General features: G+C 36.6%; 1 protein-coding gene across 4 annotated transcripts in view; it reads left to right on the top strand.

Moving 5' to 3' along the window:
• Positions 1-16,927, top strand: part of FKBP15 (FKBP prolyl isomerase family member 15) — a 92,452-nt gene that overhangs the window by 23,069 nt on the left and 52,456 nt on the right. For 2 of the 4 annotated variants that reach the window (XM_077142799.1, XM_077142798.1), the window contains exons 3-4: positions 5-89; positions 478-547. In XM_077142799.1, coding sequence (XP_076998914.1) covers positions 5-89; positions 478-547 — 155 coding nt within the window. The remainder of the gene's footprint in view (positions 1-4; positions 90-477; positions 548-16,927) is intronic. The other 2 variants (XM_077142804.1, XM_077142803.1) reach the window with 1 other exon arrangement.

A 16,927-nucleotide genomic window follows, 5' to 3' on the forward strand; every position in this document is an offset into this window, starting at 1 on the left:
TTAGGAAATCAGACAACACTGAAAACAGCACCAACCACAGCAGGTACTTCCTCTGTACTGGTTGCAACAGCAGTCCATGCATATCGATAGTAAGTAGCTAAAAAAGAACACTTTTGTTTTAAAATGGTTACTCAGCCTGGATAGACAAAATATCTGTAAAGCTTTTTAATGTTTCAGTTGGAGATTTCTGCACTTACAACTTGAAGAGCTATTATCTTATTGCTTCTTTAGGAACTGCTTGTACCTTCAACAGCTGCCTTTTCTAATGCTCAGAGAAAGTCACTCCACTGAGATATTGTGAATAGCAGATATTTAAAGATAAAGAAATTGTGTAAGAGCTTTGTATTATAAACTGCTCACCTCTACTCTTTCTAGAGGTTGAATGACTAGTTTCTCCACTTCTATAAGGCAGAAAAGAAAACTGGTTTTGCACAGTTTAAGGACATATTAATACCAGTTGTTTTTTTGCTTCTACAGCATAAATGGTCAATATGTAAAGCAGGGCAAATTTGGTGCTGCAGTCCTGGGGAACCACACAGCCAAGGAGGTGAGAGTGCCCCATGTCTTAGGTATAAATCTGGTGTCACAAATTATCCAAATGAGCTGGCTCTTAGCAGCTGGGCTTGCCCAATGTCTTTTGAGTGTTAAAGGATTAAAATGATTGTTTGTATTTAATGTGAATTTGCAATATTAGGCTATATAATAAATGATCACTTTTTTTGCTTACTTGTGCATTAAAAGATATTCAGCCACTCAAAATCCTTCAATTTGACCTTAATGATATGGATCTAGTTTTAAGAATTTGGGGAGTTTTGGAGTGAATCATTTACCAAGCAGATCCTTTTGTTGGGTAAAGAACAATATTTATGGTGCTACTTAAAGCATTATATCTTATGCCTGCATTTAGTGACCAATGTTTACCCTTTGAAAGTTTGATAATGAGATGGACTGTTAATCATACACCATCATACTGGTATGGGTCAAAAGGAAGATTTGGCAAAAAGTCTCGAAACTGTTTTCCTTGTGTGACTTGTGTCTAGCTATAAATATTTTTTAAGAAAGTGTTTAGCATTGTTGAAATAAGCATAAAGAATTTCAGAGCTTGAAAAGGTAGAAAGATCATGCCCATGCTCCTCAGGGTCACAGAAAAATAAGATGACCTGTCTAGGGTAACTAATATAATGGACAATATTCATTCGATTTAAAAGCAAACACACACACACACAAACCCCCTTAATTATGGAAGATATGTTTTTTTTAAATGGGACTCATTTAAAAAAAATGTTTTCCATAATTAAGGTTTATATCAAAAAAGAATAATGAATTCCCCCAACTACCCATTTACCATTAATCTTATGTGATCTATAACCTTATTATCTCTTCCCTTTTTCCCTACTCAGATTATTTAAGCTGTAAATATTTTTAAAAGATGATGACTTCTTATTTCTGGTGTTCATTATGTTCGCAATGTTGTTCTACCATCACCACCAGGAATTAGCAAAACTTTTCCATTGTCCCAAATAGAAATGGTATTTTAAGCCTTAACTCCCTATTTCCTATCTCCACCCTGTCCCTTGGTAACCTATATGCTAGATACTCTAGATTCTAACTCAATATCTAGAATTTGAAACAATCACAGTAATTAAATCAGTGAGATCATACATATTTGTCCTTTTGTGTCTGGCTTATTTCACTCAGCACGATGTCTTCAGGGTTGTCACACGAAGTCCTGATGACTTCATTCCTTTTTATGATTAATATTCCATTGTGTGTATATACCACATTTTAAAAATCCGGTAATTAATGGACACTTCAGGTGCTTCCATCTTTGCCAGTTGTGAATAATGCTGCTATGAACATCAGTGTGAAAATATCTATTCATGTCGTTGCTTTCTGTTCTTTTGGATATATACCTAGAAATGGGATTGCCAGGCCATATGGTAATTCTACACTAAGCTTTCTGAGGAAAGAATATTACATTCCCATCAACAGTGAGCGAAGTTTCCTATTTCTCTACACCCTTCCCAACATTTGTTTTCCATTTTTTTGAATAGTAGTCATTCTAGTGGGTATAAAATGGCATCTCACTATGGTTTTGATTTTTCATTTCCTTAATTGCAAGTGATTTTGAGCACCTTTTCATGGGCTTTTTGGCTGTTTGTGTATCTTCTTTGGAGAAATGTCTATTCAAGTATTTTTTTTAATGTTTTATTGATAAATCTTAACATGCAAACATACATTCTTTTTTTTTTCGTTTTAATAAGTCATTTTGGAATGTATTTAAAGCCTATCAGGATTATAAAAGTACAAGAAAGTCACCTTTTTAATGCTGATGCTATAACCAAATCCAGATGTAAGTGTAAAAAGAAATGCAGATATTAGTATAAATTTTATGCATATATGCAAAAATACCTATGTACAGATGTCTATATTTCTTGTTCCTTTATATCAAATATCTCCTTGTGGGGGTAAGGGAATACATCTGTCTGGTTATAGTCACCAGGTATTCAAATAATACAAAAGGGATGGCTAATGACATAAAGAAGATAAAGAAGACACTAGCATAAAGAGGAATTTGAGAGAATAAATAGAAAAATAGCAGATATCATGGAGATTAAAGATACTGTAGACCAAATAAAAAATATACTAGAGAAACACAACAGCAAATTTGAAGAGGCAGAAGAAAGAATAAGCAAACTGGAGGGCAGGACAACTGATTTCTTTTTTCATGAGTAGATGGGTTTCCTCATCTTTATTTATTTTTAAAATATTTTTATTGACAAAACAACTTACAAACATGAACATTCTTAACATACAAATATTTCAAACATGGTGTACAATCAGTGGCTCACAATATCATCACATAGTAGTGTATTCATCACCATGATCATTTTTTAGAATATTTGCATCGCTCTAGAAAAAGAAAAAAGAAAACACTCATATATACCATACCATACCATAATATTTTAATATTTTAAAATATTACTTACCGTCTATTTTCAACACCCTGCAGTAATGACATTCCTTTGTTCTTCCTCATGTAAAACTTTTTAAAAATTTGTACGTTTAGTCACTATCATTATACACTCTAGGCATTCCTAGATTATACCATCTCAGTCTTTATCGTCTATCTTTCTTTCTGATTTCATTTGTGCCCCCAGCCCTCCTCCCTCTATCATTCTCACATTCAGCTTCATTCAGTGTTTTAACATAATTGTATTACAGTTAGGTAGTATTGTGCTGTCCATTTCTGAGTTTTTACATTCAGTCCTGTTGCACAATCTGTATCCCTTCAGCTCCAATTACCCAATATCTTACCCTGTTTCTATCTCCTGATGGTATAGAAACCTGATGGTATTCTCCAAGTTTATTCACTAATGTCAGTTCGTATCAGTGAGACCATATAGTATTTGGCCTTTTGTTTCTGGCTAATCTCACTCAGCATAATGTCCTCAAGGTCCATCCATGTTGTTGCATACTTCGTAACTTTATTGTCTTACAGCTGCGTAATATTCCATCATATGTAAATACCACAGTTTGCTTAGCCACTCGTCTGTTGATGGACATTTGGGCTATTTCCATCTCTTCGTGATTGTAAATAATGCTGCTATAAACATTGGTGTGCAAATGTCTGTTTTTGTCCTTGCCCTCATGTCTTCTGAGTAGATACCTAGCAATGGTATTGCTGGGTCATATGGCAATTCTATATTTAGCTTTTTGAGGAACTGCCAAACTGCCTTCCACAGCAGTTGTACCATTTGACATTCCCACCAACAGTGGATAAGTGTGGCTGTTTCTCCACATCCTCTCTACCACTTGTCATTTTCTGTTTTATTGATAATGGCCATTCCGGTGGGTATAAGATGATATCTCATTGTGGTTTTGAGTTGCATTTCTCTAATAGCCAGAGAAGTTGACCATCTCTTCACGTGCCTTTTGGCCATTTGTATTTCCTCTTCTGAGAAGTGTCTGTTCAAGTCTTTTGCCTATTTTGTAACTGGGTTGGCTATCTTTCTGTTGTTGAGTTGAACAATCTCTTTATAAATTCTGGATATTAGACCTTTGTCTGATATATCATTTCCAAATATTATTTCCCATTGTGTAGGCTGTGTTTTTACTTTCTTGACGAAGTTCTTTGATGTGCAAAAGTGTTTAATTTTGAGGAGTTCCCATTTCTTTCTTTCTTTCTTCAATGCTCTTACTTTGGGTGTAAGGTCTAGGAAACTGCCTCCTAGTATAAGATTTATAAGATATTTCCCTACATTTTCTTCTAACAATTTTATGGTCTTAGATCTAATGTTTAGGTCTTTGATCCACTTTGAGTTAATTGTTGTATAGGGTGTGAGATATGGGCCCTCTTTCTTTCTTTTGCGTATGGATATCCAGTTCTGTAGGCACCATTTATTGAAGACACTGTTCTGTCCCAGGTGAGTTGGCTTGACTGCCTTATCAAAGATCAATTGTCCATAGATGAGAGGGTCTATATCTGAATACTCTATTCTATTCCATTGGTCAGTATATCCATCTTTATGCCAGTACCATGCTGTTTTGACCACTATAGCTTCATAATACGCCTTAAAGTCAGGTAACGTGAGTCTTCCAACTTCATTTTTTTTTTTTCAGGATACTTTTAGCTAGTTGGGGCACCCTGCCCTTCCAGATAAATTTGGTTATTGGTTTTTCTATTTCTGAAAAGTAAGTTTTTGGTATTTTAATTGGTATTTCATTGACTCTGTAAATCAATTTAGGTAGAATTGACATCTTAACTATATTTAGTCTTCCAATCTGTGAACACAGTATGCCCTTCCATCTGTTTAGGTCTTCTGTGATTTCTTTTAACAATTTCTTTCTACCCAGTTATTTTAACTGGGTTATTTAACTATTTTAACTAGTAGTTATTTTAACTAAAAGTTATTTTATCCTTTATTCCCCCTATTATTTATATCTTTATTCATATTTTTTACTCATCTGTCCGTACCCTAGATAGAGGGAACATCAGACACAAGGTTTTCACAATCATATAGTCATATTGTAAAAGCTACATCATTATACAATCATGTTCAAGAAACAAGGCTACTGGAGCACAGCACTACAGTTTCAGGTACTCTCCTCTAGCCACTCCAATATACCATAAACTAAAAAGGAATATCGATATAATGCATAAGAATAACCTCCAGGATAATCTCTTGACTCTGAAATCTCTCAGCCACTGACACTTTAATTTGTGTCATTCTCTCTTCCCCGTTTTGGTCGGGAAGGCTTTCTCAATCCCTTGATGCTAGGCCCTGGCTCATCCCAGGATTTCTGTCCCACATTGCCAGGAGATTTACACCCCTGGGAGTCATGTCCCATGTAGTGGGGAGGGCAGTGAGTTCATCTGCTGAATTGGTTTAGAGAAAGAGGCCACACCCAAGAAACAAAAGTGGTTCTCTGGGAATAACTCTAAGGCATAAATTTTTTTTTTTTGTATGGGCAGACGCTGGGAATCAAACCCAGATATCTGGCATGGCAGGTGAGAGAGAATTCTGCCACTGAGCCACTGTTGCACCACCCTCTAAGGTATAATTTTAAGTAAGCGTAGCTTATCCTTTGCAAGAATAAGTTTCATAGGGGTGAACCCCAAAGATTGACAGCTTGGCCTATTGATTTGGTTGTCCCCACTGCTTGCGAGATTATCAGAAAATCTTCAAATGGGGAAGTTGAATATTTCCTCCTTTCTCCCCAGTTCCCTAAGGGGACTTTGCAAATACTTCTTTGTTCAGTGCCCAAATTACTCTGGGATTCTGGGCATCACATTAACCTGGACAAACCAACAAAAATCTCCTGCCCTATTCCAGATTCTGTGTACTTATGGTATTGAAGTAAACTGACCATACAAGTTAATTTAGGAAATGCGCTAGCCAAAATATAAATTTTGCATCCAATAAACATCTCTCCCTTTGGTTTCACACAGAAGTTGAAGTTTTAAAATATGGACAATATCATACTTTACCCTGTATTCTGATTTACCTTAGTTGTATCCAGATCAGCTTCATTCATATCTTTACTTGAAGTCTGAACACTTTTTCAACTTCTTTTTTAACATGGGCAGGCACCGGAAATCAAACCCAGGTCTCCAGCATGGCAGGCAAGAACTCTGTCTGCTGAGCCACTGTGGCCCACCCCTTTTTCAACTTTTTAAACAGTTCTTGTATGGGGTACTGCTGACTTTCATGGCTTTAGAGCTCTAACTCTGAGTCTCAGGTATCACATAAATACCAGAAGTTTCTGTTGATGACCAGGTTATAAACAAACAGCTCCATGTCTCAGAATTTAGAAATAACAGTTACAACTCCTGAATATATGTGACTGCTATAAGAGCTTGCAGTCTAGGATCCTTTACAATAGGCCCCAACCTGATAAACCATGTTCTTGACTTGAGTTCACCAAGTTTTTGTACTATATTTAGTCCATATGATTGAGGCATGATAATATTTGTCTTTTTGTTCCTGATATTTCTTTCAATATACAGTACTTAAGGTTCATATACCTAGTTGCATGCCTCACAACTTCATTCCTTCTTGCAGCCTCTCAGTAGTCCATTGTATGTATACACCGTATATCTGGTACAGATATCTGTGGGGCCACACTTTGAGGAATTATCTGAACCAACGTGTTTTCCTGCCTCCCAGTATAAACTGAACAAGTAAATTATTGTAGCCTCAAAATGAAGACCTATGCATCACTTAAAAATCATGTTGAAAGAGTATAAAAATGAAAAGTTTATTTCCTAATATAAAAGTGATATATCTCATTTTAACAGATTGAAACAGAAACAAAAAGAAAGTAAAAATTGTTTTGAGTCCCAGATATACCTCTCCAAAGGTATCTCATTAAGATTTCAAAAAGAGTATTTGTTGACATCACAGAATGTTCTCTTCACGAGAGATTAATATGCCAAAAAAACCAGGTACAAATAGTTCTGTGAAGCTTCACTTACACTGGATTTTGGCTCATATGGCTTCAGAAGAAGTCTCAGGTACCATCTCTTCCAGGTAGCTGCTGGGGACAGGGGATGTCCCTTCTCAGCCACCTTCTCAGCTCTGGGCAAGGGACAGTCAGGTTCCCTGGTTGCCAGGGGTAGCTACTCAAGGGGACCTCAGTCTGGCCATCCACCCTGTGTAATAGTCCTTTATATTCTTGGTTAGATTTTATTCCTAGATACTTAATTCTTTTAGTTCCTGTTGTGAGTGGAATTCTTTTCTTGATTTCTTCTGCTTGTTCATTGCTTGTGCATAGAAACACTACTGAATTTTTGTGTGTTGATCTTGTACCCCGTCACATTGCTGAATTCATTTATTAGGTCTAGGAACTTTGTTGTGGATTTTTTCAGGTTTTCTGTGTATAGCATCTGCAAATAAGGAAAGTTTTACTTCTTTTCCAATTTGCGTGTCTTTCATTTGTTCTTGTTTGTTTCTTTTGCCTAATTGCTCTAGCATGAACTTCTGGTACAATGTTGATTAACAGTGGTGACAGTGGGCATCCTTGTCCTATTCTTGGTCTTGGAAAGCTTTCAGACTTTCACCATTAAGTAGGATGTTAGCTGTGGGTTTTTTATACATGCCCTTTGTCATGTATGAAAACTTGAGCAACATGAAGAAATTTCTTTCTGTTCCTATTTCTCTAAGTCTTTTTATAAAAAAAGTGTGCTGTATTTTGTCAAATGCCTTTTTTGCATCAATTGAGACGATCATGTGTTTTTTTTTTCCTTCATTCTGTTAATGTTGTGCATACATTAATTGATTTTTTTATGTTGAACCAACTATGCATACCCGGGATAAGTCCCACTTGATCATGGTATATAATTCTTTTAATATACTGTTGGATTCAGTTTGCTAGTATTTTACTGAGGATTTTTGCATCTATATTCATAGAGATAGGTTGGCAGTTTTCTTTTCTTGTGTTATCTTTGTGGTTTTTTTTCTTGTGTTAGCTTTGGTATGAGGGTGATGTTAGGTTTATAGTATGAGTCTCCTTAAGAGAGAGTAAGGAGTATTCTCTTTTCAATTTTTTTTGAAGAGTTTGAACAGAATTGTAGTGAAGTCTTCTTGGAATGTTGGTAGAATTCCCCTGTGAAGCCATCTGCTCCTGGATTTTTCTTGGATGGAAGGTTTTTGATTAGTGATTTAACCATTTTGTTAGTAACTGATTTGTTGAGACTTCTGTTTCTTCTAGATCTATGTAGATGGTTTGTGTGTTTCTAAGAATTTGTCCATTTCATCTAGGTTATCTTATTTATTGGCATAGTATCCTCTTATAGTCCTTTTTATTTCAGCAGGGTTGATAGTAATGTCCTTTTCATTTCTGATTTTTGTTATTTGTGTCTTCTCCCTTTTTTTCCTTTGTCAGTTTAGCTAAAGGTTTGTTTTCTATTTATATTTTCAAAGAACCAGCTTTTGGTTTTGTTTATTCTCTCTGTTGTTTTTATTTTTTATTTTATTTATCTCTGCTAATCTTTGTTATTTCCTTACTTGGTGTTAGGCTGTACTTTTTTTTTATTCTAGTTCTTCTAGTTTTCTAGAAAACTAGTTAGGTCTCTGATTTGAAGTATTTTTTCATATTGATAAAGTTCTCTTCTAGCCCTATTTTACTGAGTGTTTTTATCATGAAAGAATGCTGGATTTTGTCACATACCTTTTCTTTATTAATTGAGATGATCATTTGTGTTTTTTCCCCTCAATCTATTACTGTAGTGTATTGTATTGATTGATTTTCTAATGTTGACCCATCCTTGCATCCTGGAACAACTCCTACTTGGTTATGATGTATAATTTTTTTACTATACTGTTGGATTCAGTTTGCCAGTGTTCTAGTTTGCTAGCTGCCCAAATGCAATATACCAGAAACAAAATGGCTTTTAAAAAGGGGAATTTAATAAGTTGCTAGTTTACAGTTCTAAGGCTGAGAAAATGTCCCAATTATAACAACTCTATAGAAATGTCCAATCAAAGGCATTCAGGGAAAGATACCTTGGTTCAAGAAGGCCAGTGAAGTTCACGGTTTCTTTCTCAAGTGGAAGGGCACATGGCAAACATAGTCAGAGTTTCTCTCTCATCTGGAAAGGCATATGGTGAACACAGTCAGGTTTCCTCTCTCATCTGGAAGGGCACATGGCGAACATGGTGTCATCTGCTATCTTTCTCTCCTGGCTTCCTGTTTCATGAAGCTCCCCAGGAGGCACTTTCTTTCTTCATCTCCAAAGGTCCCTGGCTTGTGGGCTCTCTGCTCCTCATGGCTATGTCATTCTTCTCTGCTCTGTCTGAATCTCCTCTTTTGTAGGACTCCAGAAAGTTAGCAAGACCCACCCAAATGGGTGGAGACATGTCGTCACCTAATCCAGCGTAACAGCCACTCTTGATTAAATCACATCTCCAGGGAGATGATCTGATTACAATTTCAAACAAACAGTGTTGAATAGGGATTATTCTACCTTTATGAAATGGGATTTTGATTAAAACATGGCTTTTTTAGGGGACATGCATCCTTTCAAACCAGCACATCCAGTATTTTGTTGAGAATTTTTGCATCTGTACTCATAAGGGATATTGGTTTGTAATTTTCTTTTCTTGTGCTGTCTTTATCTGGCTTTGGTATCAGAGTAATGCTGGCCACATAGAATATGAATTAGGAAATATTCCCTCTTCTGTTTTTTTTGGAAGAGTTTGAGGATTGATGTTAAATCTTCTTTAAATGTTTAGTCTAATTCAACACTAAAACCATCTGGTCCTGGATTTTTCTTTGTTGGGAGGTGTTTAATTACTGATTCAATCTTTTTGCTGGTTATAGGTCTGTTGAGATTTTCTTTTTCTTCTGTTAGATTAGATAATTTGTATATTTCTAGGGATTTACCCATTTCGTCTGTATTTTCTAATTTGTTGATACATAATTCTTCATGGTTCCCTCTTGTAATATTTTTTATTTCTGTAAGGTTTGTAGTAATGGCCCCACTTTCATTCCTGATTTTAGTTATTTGTGTCATCTCTCTCTTTCTTTGTCAGTCTTGCTAAAGGTTCTTCAATTTTGTTAATCTTTTAGAAAAAACAACTTTTGGTTTTTCTGATTCTTTCCATTGTTTTTCTATTCTCTATTTCATTTATTTCTGCTGTTATCTTTACTGTTTCCTCCCTTCGTATAATGTTGGGTTTAGTTTGCTTTTCTTGTTCTAATTTCTTTACAACAGTAATTTATTAATTTCATTCAGTATTCAGTTAGTGTTCAAATTTCTCTGATTGTCTCATAACTTTTTTCTTTTTTCTTTTTTTTCTATCAACTCTTCTTTTTTATTAATTAAAGAAAAAAGAAATTAACACATTTAGAAATCATTCCATTCTACATATGCAATCAGTAATTCTTAACATCAGCACATAGATGCATGATCATCATTTCTTAGTACATTTGCATCGATTTAGGAAAAGAACTAGCAAAACAACAGAAAAAGATATAGAATGTTAATATAGAGAAAAAAATAAAAATAATAATAATAGTAAAAAAAAAGAAAAGGAAAAAAAAAGAAACAAACAAACAGACAAAAACAAAAAACAAAAACAAACCTATAGTTCAGATGCAGCTTCATTCAGTGTTTTAACATGATTACTTTACAATGAGGTATTATTGTGCTGTCCATTTTTGAGTTTTTGTATCTAGTCCTGTTGCACAGTCTGTATCCCTTCAGCTCCAATTACCCACCATCTCACCCTGTCTCTAACACCTGCTGGACTCTGTCACCAATGACATATTCCAAGTTTATTCTTGAATGTCGGTTCACATCAGTGGGACCATACAGTATTTGTCCTTTAGTTTTTGGCTAGACTCACTCATCATAATGTTTTCTAGGTCCATCCATGTTATTACATGCTTCATAAGTTTATTCTGTCTTAAAGCTGCATAATATTTCATCGTATGTATATACCACAGTTTGTTTAGCCACTCGTCTGTTGATGGACATTTTGGCTGTTTCCATCTCTTTGCAATTGTAAATAATGCTGCTATAAACATTGGTGTGCAAATGTCCATTTGTGTCTTTGCCCTTAAGTCCTTTGAGTAGATTCCCAGCAATGGTATTGCTGGGTCGTATGGCAATTCTATATTCAGCTTTTTGAGGAACTGCCAAACTGCCTTCCACAGTGGTTGCACCATTTGACATTCCCACCAACAGTGGATAAGTGTGCCTCTTTCTCCGCATCCTCTCCAGCACTTGTCATTTTCTGTTTTGTTGATAATGGCCATTCTGGTGGGTGTGAGATGATATCTCATTGTGGTTTTGATTTGCATTTCTCTAATGGCCAGGGACATTGAGCATCTCTTCATGTGCCTTTTGACCATTTGTATTTCCTCTTCTGAGAGGTGTCTGTTCAAGTCTTTTTCCCATTTTGTAATTGGGGTGGCTGTCTTTTTGTTGTTGAGCTGAACAATCTCTTTATAAATTCTGGATACTAGACCTTTATCTGATATGTCATTTCCAAATATTATCTCCCATTGTGTAGGCTGTCTTTCTACTTTCTTGATGAAGTTCTTTGATGCACAAAAGTGTTTAATTTTGCGGAGTTCTCATTTATTTATTTCCTTCTTCAGTGCTCTTGCTTTAGGTTTAAGGTCCATAAAACCGCCTCCAATTGTAAGTTTCATAAGATATCTCCCTACATTTTCCTCTAACTGTTTTATGGTCTTAGACCTAATGTTTAGATCTTTGATCCATTTTGAGTTAACTTTTGTATAGGGTGTGAGATACGGGTCTTCTTTCATTCTTTTGCATATGGATCTCCAGTTCTCTAGGCACCATTTATTGAAGAGACTGTTCTGTCCCAGGTGAATTGGCTTGACTGCCTTATCAAAGATCAAATGTCCATAGATGAGAGGGTCTATATCTGAACACTCTATTCGATTCCATTGGTCGATATATCTATCTTTATGCCAATACCATGCTGTTTTGACCACTGTGGCTTCATAATATGCCTTAAAGTCCGGCATCGCGAGACCTCCAGCTTCGTTTTTTTTCCCTCAAGATGTTTTTAGCAATTCGGGACAACCTGTCCTTCCAGATAAATTTGCTTATTGGTTTTTCTAATTCTGAAAAATAAGTTGTTGGGATTTTGATTGGTATTGCATTGAATCTGTAGATCAGTTTAGGTAGGATTGACATCTTAATTATATTTAGTCTTCCAATCCATGAACATGGTATGCCCTTCCATCTATTTAGGTCTTCTGTGATTTCTTTTAGCAGTTTTTTTGTAGTTTTCTTTATATAGGTTTTTTGTCTCTTCGGTTAAATTTATTCCTAGGTATTTTATTCTTTTAGTTGCAATTGTAAATGGGATTCGTTTCTTGATTTCCCCCTCAGCTTGTTCATTACTAGTGTATAGAAAAGCTACAGATTTTTGAATGTTGATCTTGTAGCCTGCTACTTTGCTGTACTCATTTATTAGCTCTAGTAGTTTTGTTGTGGATTTTTCCGGGTTTTCGATGTATAGTATCATATCGTCTGCAAACAGTGATAGTTTTACTTCTTCCTTTCCAATTTTGATGCCTTGTATTTCTTTTTCTTGTCTAATTGCTCTGGCTAGAACCTCCAACACAATGTTGAATAATAGTGGTGATAGTGGGCATCTGTGTCTTGTTCCTGTTCTTAGGGGGAAAGTTTTCAATTTTTCCCCATTGAGGATGATATTAGCTGTGGGTTTTTCATATATTCCCTCTATCATTTTAAGGAAGTTCCCTTGTATTCCTATCTTTTGAAGTGTTTTCAGCAGGAAAGGATGTTGAATCTTGTCAGATGCCTTCTCTGCATCAATTGAGATGATCATGTGATTTTTCTGCTTTGATTTGTTGATGTGGTGTAGTACATATAATTGATTTTCTTATGTTGAACCATCCTTGCATACCTGGGATGAATCCTACTTGGTCATGATGTATAATTCTTTTAATGTGTTGTTGGATACGATTTGCTAGAATTTTATTGAGGATTTTTGCATCTATATTCATTAGCAATTTGGGACAACCTGTCCTTCCAGATAAATTTGCTTATTGGTTTTTCTAATTCTGAAAAATAAGTTGTTGGGATTTTGATTGGTATTGCATTGAATCTGTAGATCAGTTTAGGTAGGATTGACATCTTAATTATATTTATTCATCTTAATTATATTCATTAGAGAGATTGGTCTGTAGTTTTCTTTTTTTGTAATATCTTTGCCTGGTTTTGGTATGAGGGTGATGTTGGCTTCATAGAATGAATTAGGTAGTTTTCCCTCCACTTCGATTATGTTGAAGAGTTTGAGGAGAGTTGGTACTAATTCTTTCTGGAATGTTTGATAGAATTCACATGTGAAGCCGTCTGGTCCTGGACTTTTCTTTTTAGGAAGCTTTTGAATGACTAATTCAATCTCTTTACTTGTGATTGGTTTGTTGAGGTCATCTATTTCTTCTTGAGTCAAAGTTGGTTGTTCATGTCTTTCCAGGAACCCGTCCATTTCATCTAAATTGTTGTATTTATTAGCGTAAAGTTGTTCATAGTATCCTGTTATTACCTCCTTTATTTCTGTGAGGTCAGTAGTTATGTCTCCTCTTCCATTTCTGTTCTTATTTATTTGCATCCTCTCTCTTCTTCTTTTTGTCAATCTTGCTAAGGGCCCATCAATCTTATTGATTTTCTCATAGAACCAACTTCTGGTCTTATTGATTTTCTCTATTGTTTTCATGTTTTCAATTTCATTTATTTCTGCTCTAATCTTTGTTATTTCTTTCCTTTTGCTTGCTTTGGGATTCGTTTGCTGTTCTTTCTCCAGTTCTTCCAAGTGGACAGTTAATTCCTGCATTTTTGCCTTTTCTTCTTTTCTGATATAGGCATTTAGGGCAATAAATTTCCCTCTTAGCACTGCCTTTGCTGCGTCCCATAAGTTTTGATATGTTGTGTTTTCATTTTCATTTACCTCGAGGTATTTACTAATTTCTCTTGCAATTTCTTCTTTGATCCACTCGTTGTTTAAGAGAGTGTTGTTGAGCCTCCATGTATTTGTGAATTTTCTGGCACTCCGCCTATTATTGATTTCCGACTTCATTCCTTTATGATCTGAGAAAGTGTTGTGTATGATTTCAATCTTTTTAAATTTGTTAAGACTTGCTTTGTGACCCAGCATATGGTCTATCTTCGAGAATGATCCATGAGCACTTGAAAAAAAGGTGTATCCTGCTGTTGCGGGATGTAATGTCCTATAAATGTCTGTTAAGTCTAGCTCATTAATAGTAATATTCAGATTCTCTATTTCTTTATTGATCCTCTGTCTAGATGTTCTGTTCATTGATGAGAGTGGTGAATTGAAGTCTCCAACTATTATGGTATATGTGTCTATTTCCCTTTTCAGTGTTTGCAGTGTATTACTCACGTATTTAGGGGCATTCCGGTTCGGTGCATAAATATTTATGATTGTTATGTCTTCTTGTTTAATTGTTCCTTTTATTAGTGGATAGTGTCCTTCTTTGTCTCTTTTAACTGTTTTACATTTGAAGTCTAATTTGTTGGATATTAGTATAGCTACTCCTGCTCTTTTCTGGTTGTTATTTGCATGAAATATCTTTTCCCAACCTTTCACTTTCACCCTATGTTTATCTTTGGGTCTAAGATGTGTTTCCTGTAGACAGCATATAGAAGGATCCTGTTTTTTAATCCATTCTGCCAGTGTATGTCTTTTGATTGGGGAATTCAGTCCATTAACATTTAGTGCTATTACTGTTTGGATAATATTTTCCTCTACCATTTTGCCTTTTGTATTATGTAAGTCATATCTGATTTTCCTTCTTTCCACACTCTTCTCCATACCTCTCTCTTCTGTCTTTTCGTATCTGACTCTAGTGCTCCCTTTAGTATTTCTTGCAGAGCTGGTGTCTTGGTCACAAGTTCACTCAGTGACTTTTGTCTGAGAATGTTTTAATTTCTCCCTCATTTTTGAAGGACAGTTTTGCTGGATATAGAAGTCTTGGTTGGCAGTTTTTCTCTTTTAGTAATTTAAATATATCATCCCACTGTCTTCTAGCTTCCATGGTTTCTGCTGAGAAATCTACACATAGTCTTATTGGGTTTCCCTTGCATGTAATGGATTGTTTTTCTCTTGCTGCTTTCAAGATCCTCTCTTTCTCTTTGACCTCTGACATTCTAACTAGTAAGTGTCTTGGAGAACGCCTATTAGGGTCTATGCTCTTTGGGGTGCGGTGCACTTCTTGGATCTGTAATTTTAGGTCTTTCATAAGAGTTGGGAAATTTTCAGTGATAATTTCTTCCATTAGTTTTTCTCCTCCTTTTCCCTTCTCTTCTCCTTCTGGGACACCCACAACACGTATATTGTGCGCTTCATATTGTCCTTCAATTCCCTGATCCCCTGTTCAAATTTTTCCATTCTTTTCCCTATAGTTTCTGTTTCTTTTTGGAATTCAGATGTTCCATCCTCCAAATCACTAATTCTGTCTTCTGTCTCTTTAAATCTATCATTGTAGGTATCCATTGTTTTTTCCATCTTTTCTACTTTGTCCTTCACTTCCACAAGTTCTGTGATTTGTTTTTTCAGTTTTTCTATTTCTTCTTTTTGTTCAGCCCATGTCTTCTTCATGTCCTCCCTCAATTTATCAATTTTGTTTTTGAAGAGTTTTTCCATTTCTGTTCGTATATTCAGCATTAGTTGTCTCAGCTCCTGTATCTCATTTGAACTATTGGTTTGTTCCTTTGACTGGGCCATATTTTCAATTTTCTGAGCGTGATCCATTATCTTCTGCTGGCGTCTGGGCATTTAGTCAGATTTCCCTGGGTGTTGGACCCAATAGGTTGAAAGATTTTTCTGTGAAATCTATGGGTTCTGTTTTTCTTATCCTGCCCAGTAGGTGGCGCTCGTGGCACTCGTTTGTCTGCGGGTCCCACCAGTAAACGGTGCTGTGGGTCCTTTAACTTTGGAAAACTCTCTCTGTGGGGGAGGTTCGCCAGCCAAAGCGGCTTGGAAGAGTGCCAATCCGAATCTCCCAGCCGGCCTGGGGATCCGAACGCGGGGAGGGTCGCCGGCCACCGCAGCCCGGGAGAGCACCCGTCCGAATCTCCTAGCTGGCCTGGGGCGCCAAGTGTGGCGGGAGGGCGCCAGCCGCCGCGGCCCGGGGTAGTGCATCGTTCCCAGCCGGACCGGGAAGCCACGTGTTTGGAAGGGACCCTGGTCACCATTCTCCGCGGCCTGGGGATCTCTGATCCAATTCTCCCAGCTGGTCCGGGGGGACGCGCTTTGGGGGGATGCCAGCCGCTGCGGCTTGAGGGGACCGCCTGTCCAATTCTCCCAGCTGGCCTGGGAAAAATGGAGGGAGGGACTCCGGCCGCCTGCCGCCCCGGCCTGGGGAAGCCCGCACCCCTCGGCGACCTCACCGGAGCGGGTTCTCCCAGCCAGTCAGCCGTTCCAGAATGGGGTACGCTGTCTTCTTGATCTCTGTCATGGCTCCGGGAGGTGTTCTGTATCGTTTCTACTCCCCTAGTAGCTGTTCTGGAGGAGGAACTAAGACCCATGCGTCTTACTAAGCCGCCATCTTCTCCGGAAGTCTCTATCAACTCCATAACTTTTTTTTCTTATAACTTGTTTGAATCAGGATCATAGTCCATACATTTCAAATGTTTGCATGTCTCTTAAGTCTCTTTATTACTCCTATTAGGAGGCAAATAATGTCTGGTTGTCTCTCATTTTGTTAGTTAGTAGCCATTGATGATTATTATCTAGATGCATTAATTAATTAATCGCCACCGTTGCATTTTAAATATCTTGTATTGCGACTTTACCATCAGGTAGTTTGTAGTAGATGTGGCAGGGAACATTACTACTGCAACAATTTTAAGAAAGCAGATAAATTTGTAAAAGTTATATTTTAAAATTCATTG

Source organism: Tamandua tetradactyla, chromosome 2, assembly GCF_023851605.1.
Source record: "Tamandua tetradactyla isolate mTamTet1 chromosome 2, mTamTet1.pri, whole genome shotgun sequence".
NCBI lineage: Eukaryota > Metazoa > Chordata > Mammalia > Pilosa > Myrmecophagidae > Tamandua > Tamandua tetradactyla.